The sequence below is a fragment of the Manis javanica genome, chromosome 4 (assembly GCF_040802235.1).
Source record: "Manis javanica isolate MJ-LG chromosome 4, MJ_LKY, whole genome shotgun sequence".
NCBI lineage: Eukaryota > Metazoa > Chordata > Mammalia > Pholidota > Manidae > Manis > Manis javanica.
In genome coordinates this window covers 92,582,926-92,599,172 of record NC_133159.1, presented here as the reverse complement: position 1 = coordinate 92,599,172, position 16,247 = coordinate 92,582,926, and the positions used below count along the sequence as shown (strand labels likewise).

The following is a 16,247-nucleotide window of genomic DNA, read 5'->3' as shown; positions in this document are numbered from 1 at the left end:
CAGGAGCCCTGCACCAGTTTTGTTCTGAGGAAATAAGTGCTGTTACATTGGCTAACATGCACTGTTAAAAAAATTTCAGCTGCTTCTCTTAAACTTTGCATTCCACTGATTAAGACCTTTTGTTATTTTTCTGATGAAGAATAGGAATTGACAGTTACCCATTCTTAAATGAGCCATAATTTTCCAATTTGTTGGTCTTTCTTCATATATGATTTTGAAAGACCATTATAAAGATACCTCTGAGGCTTTTCCCCTGAAAAATAGACTAATTTCCTTTATCGAACTCTTTGAGGTCTTATTTTACTTTTTTAAAACAATCACCCTTTTCCTTTCCTCTTTTGAACCTATGTCAATATGTGGCTCCCACCCTCACACCCTTATATTTTATACTCAAATAGTATTGCAGTATGTTTATAAATAAAGGTCTGGCTAGTCATACAGTCCCCAAATATCATGCTTATTTACTTGTATCTCAGTGTCACCATAAATCACCCAGTAAATGTAGAAGAATGAAAGAAACACTTTATTTCGACCTTCTAGTTACTGTGTTGTCATTACTCTCTAGTCTCTGATGCTCCTGCTTTCCAGTGCTGCTTTTCTGCTTTCTGTAAAGCTCTCTTTCATCTTCTCTCTACAGTTTCATCCATGACAGTCTTGCTCCTATGACTCCACATTACCCCTCTATGTAATTGCTGTCTATATCTGTGTTATCTGTTTGGCTAGATTATGTAATCATCGCCATCCTGGACTTTTCCCCCATCTATAACTCTCATAGTCTTCTCTTCCCATACCTAATCTATAGGCAAGCCCATAGATATTAGTTAAATCATGGCTCTAGCGCCTGATTCCCCTCCCTCTTCCCTTACCACAGCGCAGTTCTATAAGGGTATTCTCACCTATAATCTTCTGCCCATTGATAAATCAGCTTCCACTTCTGAGTCCAGCTTAATTCTTCTAAAATCCATGCCCTATTACTGAAACCTCATCACCAGTGATAAATTCATACATCCTAGTTGCTGGTTTCTAGATTTATCTCCACTGTCTTCCTTCATGAGTCCTGCTTGTATAGAGAGGCAGTAAAGAGTTCTGAAGTAGAATATTCAAATATTACGAATATACGAATATTCGAATTGGAATTCTGTTTCTGTCGCTTGGCTAGCTAGCTCTGTGCTCATGAGCAAATCACTTAATATCTCTGGGTCTCATTTGCCTCACCTATAAAATGTGGATGGTAATCGGACCTACCACAGACGATTATGGTAAGGACGAAATGAAATGCTCAGTGGTGTCCAGCATACAGTAAGAGTTCAATAATTATTAGCCATTATTACATTCCGTTTAAAGAGAACCCTTTGCATTTCCTATGCACATCTGTATTTTCCTATCCGTGTGCCTTCCTCAGGCTATATTTGGTTTTTAGAATATTCTCCATTTCCATGTTTGTTTAAACTATGCACAGATTACATTCCTCTAACATGTAGCTTTCAGACAAACCCTCAATATTAAATCTATCCTTTTAATTTGCAAAGCCTCTCCTCTGTACCTCCCTGTTTAGCCATTCTACTTGTATGCTTATGTGTATTCTAATCCTTGTATTCTACATTACTCTAGAATCCTTGTATTCTAATTATGTGTATATGTATTTTTGCTCTTAAGAACTACCTTATCAACATTTGTATTTCCTCCAAATTGTTAGATACTGTTTGTTTAATAAATGAATGAATGTTACACTTGTTCACTTGCTTGCTCCTGCTATGTAAATGCACTGCCACTTTAGAACCTTACCAAAATTAGCTTCTTTGTGGTTATGTGACTGATCTCCATCTCTGTCCTAAGCCCACCCTTTTTGTCTCCCTTTTTTTTTTTGCTACCTCTGACCCTTGCCCAGTTTTGACTGCGCTTCCTTCCCCTCTTTCTTTTCCACTCCCCATTCCCTTTTCCCTTTTCTCTCTCTTCTTCCTCTTCATGCTTTTCTTTAATTCTGGATTCCCACTTTTAAACATTTTCTCTATAAACTTACATCTAAGGTACATGAGCACAAAAGGATACTGCTTCAAGATGGAGATGTTTTCTGATCATTTTCTGTTACTTTTCTTTGTCAAAAATAATAAGAGCATGTAACATCCAATCATAATGTTGTTTACTCACCTGAAGTATTGAGAAGCAAGCAGTTGTTCAATAGCAAATAAAACTAAGCCCAAATTCTACATAAGGAGAAGTATTTTCACAAGAAATTTTAATTGCATATTCTGACTGTTACAGTATGGTTTGAGTAGAGTTTGTCTTTCTGGAAAAGGGAAACAATTGTAGGATTAGTGTCCTGAGATTTTTTTTGAAAAATGAATTTGACCAAGAGTCTGCAAAAACAAGTTCTTAGGTAATTTTTTGTCCATTTTGTGCCCAGATTTTCCTTATTTCTTCCTTCCCTTCTCATTTACAATGGCATTTTGAGTTATAATCTCTTTCTCCCACCCCTTAACTGTCCTCTTCCTTAATCAGTACCCCGATTCTTCCTCCTAATTCTGAAAATCATCGAAAACATCATATCATGCTGTGTTTTCCATTTCTACATGTCTTGAAATGTCTCTTGTCTTGCTGGAGGAATGTTCTCAAGAGTTCTGTCAGAGGTAGAAGTAATAACCATTTAAATCATATTCTTAATTAATTACGAACTTGTACAACACCGGTGTGATCCACTTGGGTTAATGACTATGAAAAAGAGATAGAGTATGCTGTTACGTCTACATAGGATCGAGGGATGTCAAGTTAGCAAAATTGAATGGTAGATTAGAAAGTCAAACTTGAATTCTTATTTTACAATCATGATCTGTAACCACATGTAAATTCACCACTTTAAAAACCTCTCTGCTTATACTCTCCTTCCTGAGCCATAGGAAGTTAATGCTTAGAACTGGATATAACGTGAGCAATTCTAAGCATCCTGAGTAATAGCACTATGTACACAACATTATGGGATTATCACTTGTGGTACATTTGTTCTCAACACTGGCTTTTTTTTCCCCCCCTAACATAGGGTAGAAATTTAGCATCTGGAGAGGTTGGATTTTTTCCAAGTGATGCTGTCAAACCATGCCCATGTGTAAGTATGAGTATTTTATTTCTTTCTATTTTTTTTTTTGATGCTGTAATTATTTAAGAATGGACAAAGGATACTGGTCTGGTTGCTTATCCATTTTATTGATATTTTCTGGAGGAATCATTATTTCACATTTGAATGTTATGGCCAATGTTATTAAAGTTCTAAAATGATTATGATCCTATTATTGTCAGAAAGTATTTTAAATGTTAAGGGAATATATGCAAGAGGAAAATTTAACTTGGTAGAATTTATAAAATTAAGTTGTCTACAAGGTTTTAGGAGAAAAACAAAGCTACAGCTTAGATGCATTGTGCAAATTTCTCTTTTCTCACTGAGGTAAGAATGATAGGGTCTAACCTATTCACAGTCACTTTTGGTTACAGAGAGATATTACGCTTGAACTAGTATACTTGAAAACATGCTAGAAAGCATGAAAGTCCACACATTTTTCAATCAAATCTCTAGATGCATTTTCTGTGCTTTAGTTTGTCACTACTGCTTATTTAATGTCATAATGATATTTTCTATAAACATCAAATGCCTTAAGTAGATACAAGGAGAATGAGTATTTACTTAAATATTATTATGGATGAATACAACATAAAATGAACTCACTTGCGCTTTATAAGATTTATAAATTTCTGTCTTATCAACATAATCTGCTGTTTAGGGTGGATTTTTCCATGAAACTTTTTAAGTTCTTAACTCTAAGTAAATGGAATTCCTTTACTAAAATAATGGAGTTGATGGTTTTGGGGGGAAAAACACACTCCTAAAACTATACCACATATTGTTTTCTTTTTATAGCCTCTTGAGTAATGTATAAAATGACCATTTGAAGTTTTAGAAATAGTCCAGCGAATAGTAGGTGTTTAGTAAATTTTTGTTGTATAAATGAACAAAGGGATGGAAAAATAAATGAAAGTCCCTAACTGAATATAGGTAATTAACAATGGTAGATGCTAATTAAATCAGCTTATAGGATCTTATTGAATGGTATTTGGTGACCCAGGTAGTTACCAGGAAAAATATGTGCAGATTTTTAAGCTGCTAAAGGGTTGTAAAGGAATACATAGTTGTGAGTAGGACTACCAACTAAATATGATTGTTTTATAACTCAAAGTTAATAAATAGCTGTTAAATTTTATTGCTTACTTAATGAAATTGTAGGTACATTTGTTTGTTGTAGAACAAGGTAGGCAAAGTGAAGTAGAAGGAGGGGAAATTGGCAAGGAGGATACTTGGAGGGGGTTTGGAAGGTTCTCTTCTGCCCCTGGACACACTGTTTATCAGGAGTCTGCGAATAGTGCTGAGGGTTCCACTCCAGGTTCAGAAATTATTCTCCTGCATATGCTGTGCACGTCTACTCAAAGGTCCTGAGTTATACAGATAGGAACCCAGGGCTGAGGAAAAACACAGGAAGAACATAAATGAGACAATTTCATTTCTGGCAATATGGTACCTGGAGACAAAGCCTGGAGCTGCAACACAGTACAAATGTGGTCTCTCTTTGTGAATCCAGGAGCCCTCAGTGAGTGAACAAGAAGAAAACCATCCTACAGAAGAAAATACGCCCATCTTCATCTTGAATTTGGGCTGGGAATTAAAAAGAAAGCAGTCTCTTCTAAGAATTTCTAGCCTAAGATTCAAAAACCTCCCAGTGGTAGGTCTGGAATTCTGTGACCTAAATAATTCTAAGCTAGAAGGATAGTTTAAAATAATTCCACATTGATGGTGTTCTCAATACAAGTACAAATTCTCCCTTCATTTTGAGAGGTCTTCAAAAGATTTCTACAGATAAAGCTCCAGGGAAAATAAACTCACAATTTGAAATCATTAAATGCGTGAGGAAACAAACCGCCTTAAGCAAAGGTCGCAAAAACAATAAAATGTAGAATTAAGCTTACAAAGACCTTGTAATTATCAGATACCAAGTTCAAGATTTTATATTTAATATAAAAAATGTAAGGGAAATAAAAGGAGAATAACTCTTTCTCCAAATTGGGCATATTTCAAAAAGAATCAGATACAATAATTTAAATGAAAATTTTACATGATGTCTTAGACACAGCTGGGTAGAAAATTAGAAGAAAAATCTGAAGAAGGTTCTCAGCTAACAGTCTGGAAAGATTAAGAAATGGAAACTGTAACAGAGAATGGAGTGATAAAGTTCAAATATATCATATTGAAGGAGAAAATAGAGATAATTGTGGAAAAGTAATATTAAGAAAAATGTTTATTTTCCAGGATTTATGATGAAACTAACCTTATGAGTCACCAAGAGTTTATTAAAATTAATCAACACCTAGACACATTTTAGTGAAACTGCAGAGCATCAAAGGCAAAGAGAACATATTAAAACCAACCTGACAGAAAACACAGATTACCTGTAAAGAGTTGATGATTAGACTCATAGTTAATAACAACAATAATGGGAGCTACAAGTTTCCACTTCTGGCAGTTGTCAACTAGCTTCTATTAGATGACTCATCCCACAGAAAACAACTATAAACTCAGAACAAATGCTAATTTTTTTTATTTTGTTATCATTAATCTACAATTACATGAAGAACATTATGTTTACTAGGTTCCTCCCTTTACCAAGTCCCTCCCCCCATACCCCATTACAGTCACTGTCCATCAGCATAGTAAGATGCGGTAGAATCACTACTTGTCTTCTCTCTGTTGCACAGCCCTCCCCGTGCCCCCCCCCCCACATTATACATGCTAATTGTAAGGCCCTCTTGCTTCTTCCCCCTCTTCTCCCTCCCTTCCCAACCACCCTCCCCAGTCCCTTTCCCTTTGGTAACTGTTAGTCCATTCTTGGGTTCTGTGATTCTGCTGCTGTTTTGTTCCTTCAGTTTTTTCCTTGTTCTTATACTCCACATATGAGTGAAATAATTTGGTACTTGTATTTCTCTGCCTGGCTTATTTCACTGAGCATAATACCCTCTAGCTCCATCCATGTTGTTCCAAATGGTAGGATTTTTTCTTATGGCTGAATAATATTCCATTGTGTATATGTACCACATTTTCTTTATCCATTCATCTACTGATGGACACTTAGGTTGCTTCCATTTCTTGGCTATTGTAAATAGTACTGCGATAAACATAGGGGTGCATCTGTCTTTTTCAAACTGGGCTGCTGCATTCTTAAGGTAAATTCCTAGAAGTGGAATTCCTTACTGGCACAAGAACAGAGCCACAGACCAGTGGAACTGAATAGAGACTCCAGACATTAACCCAAACATATATGGTCAATTAATATATGATAAAGGAGCCATGGACATACAATAGGGAAATGATAGTTTCTTCAACAGATGGTGCTGGCAAAACTGGACAGCTACATGTAAGAGAATGAAACTGGATCACTGTCTAACCCCATACACAAAAGCAAATTCAAAATGGATCAAAGACCTGAATGTAAGTCATGAAATCATAAAACTCTTAGAAAAAAACATAGGCAAAAATCTCTTGGACATAAACATGAACGATTTTTTCATGAACATATCTCCCCGGGCAAGGGAAACAAAAGCAAAAATGAGCAAGTGGGACTATATCAAGCTGAAAAGCTTCTGTACAGCAAAGGACACCATCAATAGAACAAAAAGGTACCCTACAGTATGGGAGAATATATTCATAAATGACAGATCCGATAAAGGGTTGACATCCAAAATATATAAAGAACTCATGAACCTCAACAAACAAAAAGCAAATAATCCAATTAAAAAATGGGCAGAGGAGCTGAACAGACAGTTCTCCAAAGAAGAAATTCAGATGGCCAACAGACACATGAAAAGATGCTCCACATCGCTAGTCATCAGAGAAATGCAAATTAAAACCACAATGAGATATCACCTCACACCAGTAAGGATCGCCATCATCGAAAAGACAAACAACAACAAATGTTGGCGAGGTTGTGGAGAAAGGGGAACCCTCCTACACTGCTGTGGGAATGTAAATTAGTTCAACCATTGTAGAATGCAGTATGGAGGTTCCTCAAAAAGCTCAAAATAGACATACCATTTGACAAATGCTAATTTTTAAAAGCTATCTGACGGCATTGGTTAAAATTGGTACTCAGAAAAAGGGAAAGATACTAGGTGAGCTTCTGGTTTTTTATGACTATCTTGAAAGCAGATACTGGGCTGCCCCATGCAGGATAGTTGAAATTCAGGTAGAAACCTCATAGTCTTATTGGCTTGAAGAAGCTGAGTACGGAGTTTGAAGCAAACAGGAGCTGGAAAGGGATGTAGGAAATCTTAGAAAAGAAAGAGAGTTGCGGGGGTGGGGGGTCCTCATATTCTGTGTATAAATTTAGCTTCAGTCTCTGGCTGAGTGGTGCAGACTCCAAGTAGCTTAGCTTAAGCTAAGAAAATTAAGCTGCAAATTTAGCTGCCTCTCACCCGGGGTAGGCAGAGTTGCAGTTGGAGTTCAACCAGATTAATTGCCTGCCTCTAAAAAAAATGCTGCACCCTTTGTAGCAGTATAACAGAATCCAGAGCCTCTACAACATTTAATTCAAATTGTCCACAATACTCTCCAAAATTAGTCATTATACAAAGAAACAGAGAAACATGAACCATACCCAAAAGAAAAGACTACCAAGAGAGAACAACGCCTAGATGTCCCAAATGATGGAGTTAGCAGGAAAGGATTTTAAAAGTAGGTATTGTAACTGTGCTCTAGGACATGAAGGAAAAACAGTTCCCTACCATGGATGGGAAATCTCAGTAGAGAAAGATAAACTATAAAAAAGAACCACATGGAAATTCTATAATATGAAACTTCAATATTTGAGGGAGTAAGAATAATATGTTCAAAGTTTGTAAAGAAAAATCAGTCAACTTAGAAATCTATCTTTCCTCAATAAGGATGAAATAATGACATTTCTAGCGAAATACAGAAAGTTCACTTCTAATTGTCCCATTCAACTTTTATAAGATGTACTTCAGGAAGCATATATCTTATATGCATTATTTTTCTTGCGTGTTATATTCCCAATACAATGTTTTCTAAAATGCTATGTCCATAGTGGAAGTTTAACAGTGTGAACTGCTTATGAGGAAGGCAGAAAAAGGCATTAGGGAAAAATGGTCAAAGATGAGTATATGCTCAAAGGTGAGAGATACTCAGAAGAAAATGATGTAGAGTCTCATCTATGAAGTACCCACACAAGGGCCCGGAGTATGCACGGAAGTAGTGGGAAGGGCCCGTGATGAATGGAGTAAGGATGGGATCCCACTCTGGTTACGGGGATCATAGCCCGATAGGACAGTCCTGGCTCTTTGCACATCAGAATATGCCATCGAAGACTGAAAAGTGTCCAGGAGGCACATCAGTGCGAAACAGCCTTGAATATCTGTTCTGCTTTAGAATTTCACGCCACCTTTCACTTCTGTAGATCTGTAGTCTTTTCCCAGCCAAAGAAACCCACAGCCACAATATGTTGAAATTATTTTCCCTCCTCTCTCCTCTACATCTCTGTTCTTCTCTCTCCTCAGGGAGAGGGAGATTGGTTTAGGAGTAAGTATACATTTAAAGAATATAGAAAAGGAAATGGAAGGAGGCACTATTTTTCCCATCATATTTCCAAAGGCTATATATCTATATTTTCACAGGGGAAACTATTGAAAGTTGATTTTTATTTGTGCAAACAAAGTGATGTAAGAAAATAATTGCAGGATTTAAATGGGAGTCATTTGCCTTCAATTTTATTTTCTATGTGTCAGCATTTTACATGGTCGTAAAATCAAAACTATGATCCATAGGATAAAAATATTTAAATATTAATATCTCTAGAGATGTTCTGACCAGAAAGATCATTTTTTAAAATAACTCTTAACCTGAAAGACAAAAATAGTTACAGTCCATTATGAAAACTGAGTTAAAGATACATTGATATTGACTAGACCTCTGAACCAAATGAGGGTAACAGTATTTTTGAGCACCCAATATAAAAAGGCTAGGGGGTACATAGAATGCATGCATCAGAGACTGATGATTCATGAAAAATTTCTGAACACAAAACAAACTGTATATCTAGCTTTTCTTAGGAACTTACAAACTTTGTCCCCCTCTGGATAGTATGTGTTTTACTTGTTATTTTATGAATATGAGTATACCTTCCTTGACTTTGTTCCTTTTCTAGTTGCAGTCAGCAACTAGAAGGTTTATTTCTCTTTCTTTATTTGCCTAGAAAAATGCAATGTTTTTCTCTTCTGCAAAGCTCCATAGGAGAGAAGGGAAAAATGAGTATTTCTTATGACTTTTTCATGAATGAAAGTTTTCTAGTTGGTAAATCAGAGTTTAGAATTTGTGTTACAAAATAAGAGTCTAGTAAAGCCAGTATATATTGCTTATTCTGCTTGTTTTCATAATGTCTTGGGAAAGCGGAGTGCTCTCTGGTTTTCCTAACATTTTCATTTTAATTTTCTATGATAGGATTAAACTGCCTTGATAATAAATACCAAAAGTTTCCAATTCATGTTTTTCCTGTTATCTCTCCCCTTGGAGGTACAGTGGCAGTAAAATGAATGAAAGAATGAATTGAAGTGAAATGGATTATTTTCTACTTATCTGACATATACTATGATTCACTCTGTATAAAATTGCCAATGGATAGTTCCAGGACCGTGCTGCTTAGAGGTTTTATAGAGCTGAGTCAGCTGAACTGAATTAATGATTGATTTTTAAAAGCTTCCCTTAAGTAAACTTAATCTATTTTCGCCTTTTTATATTCTAGGTGCCCAAACCAGTAGATTATTCTTGCCAACCCTGGTAAGTACTAAAAATGTTTATGTAGCTAAGTTGAAATACCAAACCCTTATTTTAAGGATGCCTTAAATGTGGGGATAGTAAACCACATTCCATTTCCATTTGTCCTGGCTTAAAGTGTTTTCAGATGCAACAAAGTATCATAATGAATTTATATATTGCTGACCTTTTCTGTATCGTTATTGGAAAGTGGTGTGTGTATGTGTGTGTGTATATGTGTGCATGCTTAACTGTAAATTATGACAGCCACAGACAGAAATGGGACATAAGCAAATATCTTGTATTTTAGAAAAGTAGATTTTATGAAGCAGATAAAAAGATATGATTCCATACTCTGAAACTAAAAATTAGACCGGAAAGGATAGTAGATCCAGAAGTATAATTTACAACATGTAATAGGGCAGAAGTAAGATGTATCCATGTCTAAAGTTTTAGGTCTGTCTGGAGCTCACTTACCATTTGGAGGCTAACATTATTGCTAATAGAAACAAAGAAGCAAAACAGATAGAGATTATTATTTTTTAGATATGGTGAGTTTAAGGAGAAGTGATGCTTTCAACTGGGAAAAATCTATTTTGGACCCAGAATAGTTATGATCATCATATGAAAATAACTAATATATACTGAGTACTTACTATGTACTTAGTATCTTACCCATTTTATTTCATTTTTTCCAACATCTCTATCAGCAAGGTTGTTACTTTAACTAGGGAAACAAAGCTTAAGGCCATGTAGCTAGTTAGTGTTAGAGCCAGGATTCTAAGTTATGTCACCTGTACATTGCTAAAGTACAAAACATGGGCATATTTACTTATTTATATTTGTTTCCCTGAATTCTGTGTTTGGCTCCCCTTAAAATGACTGCATCTGTTTTCATTTTCTTGCCACTGAAGCATATGCATAAAAATGAGATATGAGGGTGTGTATATAAGTGAGATATTCTGGGAATATACAGCACTAGTTCAGTTTGCAAAGGTAGATAGCACCTGAGTTGTCTGGTGTTTTTAAAATATTCTGATTATTTTCTGTTACACAATCAAAGCATGGAAAATGCTATGTTGCTGTAGGAATCGTTGTCCAAAGTATGGGGTCTCCTCCTCAGCCCTCTTGCTGCCCCGCGTCGGTCTCATCTGCCTTGTGTGGTCAGTATTAGCTTTCTCAGGGCCCCTTCTCAGGGCTTCAGCACTGAGCTGGCTCAAGAAATTGTGGCAGGTTTGTGATAGGACATAGGACTTGGAATCTTTGCTACATTTTTACCATGTTTAAGACACACTTGAGGTCTTGGTTTCTGTGGAATTAAAACTGTAATCCTGACAGGAATTAAACTTGGAGAAGACAGCTAATAACATGGAGAATCAAACTGAAAAACATCAAGAACTGGTAAAATCATGAGTGTGATGATTAGTTTTTTTCTCTTTTCTTTTTCTATGTTTCATGTAACTAGGCATAATGATTTTGAAGCTAAACTCAGTGCTACAAACTGCATGGATTTTATGAAATAAACTGATAAGTTACCTGGGAACCATGCAGGGCACAGGAGATTAGCTTTTGAACCTTTTATTTTAAAGTGCACCCTTGCTAATATGTAAAATTCTACTGAAAATATGACAGGTTAGAATAACATTGTTCCTAATGATCAAAGAGATCAAGATGGTCAGATGAGGGAAAATAGGAAAAAAATAAAGAAAGAAATACATTTCATAGTAGAATTTTTAAATTAATTCTTTTTTCTTGGGCAATTTGGACAGTTTATTCACACTAAGTAGGCAGTTTCATGGGAAATGCCTTCTGCTAGGGAACAAAATAACTATGCCAGAAAAATGGAATCTTCGATTTAAGAAATACAAAACTGTTGAGAGAAAAACACACTGCATGATGACATGTGGTTCTCAAGTCTTTAAGAAGTTGAATGTCACCAACAGTATTGTCTATTCATTACATTCACATTTAAAAACAAATTGTTCCCACAAAGTAAACTTTGTCTCTTACATAGGCCATGAAATAAAATGGAAAATCAAGATGATTACCTTCAACAATTTGTACTTTTGGATATCATGAAGGCAAGGGTTAGTAATGGGGCTTACATCTGGGAAACTGTCTGAAAAGCCACATGAAGAACAGGCTACAGATGTCAAGGCCCCTACCCCATTCTCCAAATACGAGATGTACCTTTCCCTACCCTAGAAGGACACACTGGAGTTAGAAGGCATATTATGTGGAAAAACTGAGCCATATAGGGCCTAGATGTGGAAGGAGCAGCCCAGTGAAGGACTGGGGCAGGTGCAGCGCTGAAAGCAGGGATCAGATTAAGGAAACGCTGTGAACTGCCTGATGACCCCCAGTCCCTTTGTACAGCTCAATTCCTCTGACGATTGGATCTCCCACAGACCTTACATCCTTGCATCCAGACAGGAGCTTGGAAGGTTTTTCTCTAAAGAGACTGAATAAACTCAGAGTAAAAACCTAAAATCCTAACATTTGGGTGCTTTCCAGCCCCACCATCAGGTTATTTCCAAGTGTTCAGGTTCCTTTCCAGCGAGCCTACGCTGGCGCCCAGACAGAGCTTCCAGTGTGTTCTTGGATGCCTCCCTATTAAAAATCAACAGAAAACAAAGAGTAACCAGACATTTGAGAAAGACTTGAACTAGAGGACAAATAAAATAAATGAGAAAAAGAAACTTGAAGAAAATACAAACACTAAAATGAGCAGAACAAAACTTTGTTTTAAAAATCTTTCATTTATATTCTCAGAATTAAGAGAGAACAATATATCCATGGAAGTGAGCTAGATTTTTCATAAAAGGAGCAATCAGCAAGAAAGAGGTCTTCTAAATTAATTACTGAGTAGAGGAGTTGGAATATAGAGTTGAACAAAGTCCTCCAGAAAATCAAAGAGAAAGATAACATGGGAGAAAAGATACAGAAATTAGACAATTGACCTAGGAAGTACAATATTCAATTAGTAGGAAGTCCAGAAAGAGATCATTTAATAATTGAGAGCAGCAATTATCAAAGATATGATACAAAAATTTTTTACAGAAGGATATATGGTTCTAAATCAAAGATGCTACTGAGAGGCTGGGACAATACTGAACTAAAAAAAAGTCACAGCAAGTAACCCAAACATCATGAAATTTTGCAATGCAGAGTAAACAAAGAATATAAAACTTTCCAGGAAGAATAAAACATTAGATCACATACAAACAACCAGAAATCAGAATGAAATGTAATTGGAAATTTAAAGACAATAGAACAATGCCTTAAAATTTGAGAAGCAAAGTAGATTTCTCACCTATATCCTTTAGTCAAATTCTGAATTAAGTATTATTAAGTAAAATAAGAATATTTTCGTAGACATAAGGCCTTCTGATTATTATATGCCATGTATCCATTTATAGGAAGCCAAAGGATGAGCTGGTAAACCAAGAAAGAGGGAGAGTCAGAATTCAGGAAATGGGAGTAAAGGGATGTCCCAGCACTACAGTAGATCAGGAAGCTGAGTGAGCAGGCAGTGCTGACTGGGCCAAGAGGGCAGGCGGCTCAGGAGAAATGACTTTCTCTATAGAAAATAATGAACAAAACTGTACATGATGTTGAAAAATGTATTCTTGAGGGGTTTATAATTTTCTTGGAGAATTTGGAAAGGACTTCTGATCGAGACAAAGAAGCTTGAGCAAACAAAAACTTGAGGAATTTTTTTTTTGGATGTCAGATATTCCTTGGATATGACAGCATGACAAAACTGGGCCAGATGATGTCTTGGCTTTGTAGAGGTTCGAGAAAGAAGAGTGAGGAGGCGCACTGTGAAGCAAAGAGCATGAGTGGGAAAACAAGGCTTTTCCTTCCTGACATCTAAAATGGATAAATGAAGAAATTATACTTTAATCATGCTATGTAGAAATATACAAGTAGAATAAGAAAAAGTAGGTAAGCTGCTTGAAATGGGACTTGAGCAGAATGCTGATAAGATGGGGTTATGCTGCTTTTTCATTAAAATTACTATAGTAGGCATTGACCTTTAGATAATAATTAATGTTCATGTGTTACTTTGACTAAAACATAGATAGGCATATACTATGTAGTAATTGTAGTAAGAGCCAGACAGGAAATTAGGGATGGTATAAAGAGAACAGTGAAGTGGGGAGTGTGAGATGCAGGACAACATTCTTTAGATGGGACGGTCAGAAAAGACCTCTCTCTAAACCTGAACGATGTGAGGAAATGCACGTTGAGTAAGGAGTTAAGTGTTTTCCAGACAAGGATTCAGTCTATGTGAAGTCTTCAAGATCAAAAGGAGCTTGAATTCCTAGACCTGGAGAAGACTGGAGCCTAGTGAAGAAGGGGTTCTAAGAGATAATATTGGAGAGGAGAATGTGTGAGATCATACTAGGTACTAAGAATTCAGAGGTCATCACACTGTGCTTTTAACCCAAAGTGCCATCTGCATAAAATGCCCATATCTCTTGGTCTGTATTTGATGGAAACTTCATATGAGTTACATGTGTCTATATGAGAATCAGAATTTTCTGGAATATCAATTCATGAATAGCTTTGAAAGAGAACCAATCTAAGCATAAAAATTTTTCCTTTCATTTTTGTTGCCCAAAATCTCTGATATATTTTGCCAGTAAATGCCAATCCTATATTTGATGTGAAGGGTCACAGAATAATTGAATTTAGGCCTTTTATTATTATTGTTGTGGAATTTAGGTATGATTAAGGCCAACGTAGTTTAGGAAGAATGAATTCTGCTTTTGAAAATAAATTTTACTATTACCAGTTTCTTAAGAAAATTGGTTATCAAAATTATAGACCACAAACTTTAATCTTACATCCAAAAAATATTTATCTAAAAGGAGTTTAAGTTATCACTGAGATTGTCCTTAAAAGATGTGCAAGGGAGATTTCATTTAACAGTGTACATAGGAAAGGTGAGGTTTTGGAAGAGTGTGTGTGTGTACGTACACGTGTGTATGTTTCACACAGGGCATTCCTTCCCTACAAGTCTTTTTCCTACTTCCCCCTAAACTCCCCACAACTCTCTTCCTAACTCAGTATCTTCTCACTCTTCTCTTCTCCTCCTTATTTATTTGATAAATATCTACTGGTGCTTACCGCATCTGAGGCACTGTACACTTTACTGTTGTTGGCTTTGTAGACCACTTGTGTTTGGACGTAGTAAAGAACTTTGTTTCTGCATTAATTTTTGAGACAATGTAATTAGTTAGTAGACATTAAAACAGCCCAAATCTGCCACTAAATTAAAATCCTGACAGATACTTATTTTTAGCTTCTGTTCCCCTAGAAGTACATAACCCAGATTTTCTGTGTCGTTTCTTACAGGTATGCTGGAGCAATGGAAAGATTGCAGGCAGAGACTGAACTTATTAATAGGGTAAATAGTACTTACCTTGTGAGGCACAGGACCAAAGAGTCAGGAGAATATGCAATTAGCATTAAGTAAGTAGGACAAGTACTTACTTTTACAGAAATAGATTCTCTGTTTTCATAATTGCCTAGACCATCTGACATGTATAACACTGAAGTTGAAAACCAGGTTCTAATTGCTGTAGAAATAATGCATCTATCCAGATAGTTCATTAATACTTGAAAATATCTGTTAGAAAAAACAGTATTAAGTGTTATAGGCTGTTAATTGGCATATTAGATTTCTTTCATAATGTTTTATTTTGGTGATTTGATATGTGTATGTTTTTAGTAAATTCTAAGAATATAAATTAGTATATTTTTAAACTGTACTTACTAAATAAATTGAGCATAACGATTGGTCAAACTAACCCCTATCTCAATTCAAATATTGGTTGTATCTCCAACCAATCTAGTAAATATATTTCGTTAATTAGCTGTCACCAGTGTATTGGCATAGGTATATATTTTGTCCTCAGAATTAATTCCGATAATGTTGTTGGGGCATACCCTCTGGTAATTATTGATTTCTGCTGATTAAAAACACATTTATATTCATACGTTATTCATTGCCCACAGGCATAATAATGAAGCAAAGCACATCAAGATTTTAACAAGAGATGGCTTTTTTCACATTGCAGAAAATAGAAAATTTAAAAGTTTAATGGTAAGCATTGATTAGTTCTTTTCAATCTGTGGTCCTTATTTTTCTCTTATTAGAAAGGTCAGTATAATTTTACAGGTTTTTGGTAATTTTGCAGCAGAATCCTCAAAATTCTAATTTTAAGAATTCCAATTATGTTTTATGTTACCCTAGTCCTATTTTTCATAGTAAACTAAGTTTACAAGTTTTAGATACTACTTCAGAGTCCATACTATTTATGATTCTTTCAGCAATAGACAAATGCTAGTATAATCACCTTTCAGTTTTTTGTGTGTTTCG

General features: G+C 35.7%; 1 protein-coding gene across 5 annotated transcripts in view; it reads left to right on the top strand.

The window, feature by feature from the left end:
* The window catches only part of VAV3 (vav guanine nucleotide exchange factor 3), a 380,328-nt gene that overhangs the window by 341,537 nt on the left and 22,544 nt on the right, over positions 1-16,247 (top strand). For all 5 annotated transcript variants that reach the window (XM_073234374.1, XM_073234373.1, XM_036998404.2 and 2 more), the window contains 4 exons: positions 3,035-3,100; positions 9,846-9,880; positions 15,221-15,337; positions 15,884-15,971. In XM_073234374.1, the coding sequence (XP_073090475.1) occupies positions 3,035-3,100; positions 9,846-9,880; positions 15,221-15,337; positions 15,884-15,971 (306 nt within the window). The remainder of the gene's footprint in view (positions 1-3,034; positions 3,101-9,845; positions 9,881-15,220; positions 15,338-15,883; positions 15,972-16,247) is intronic.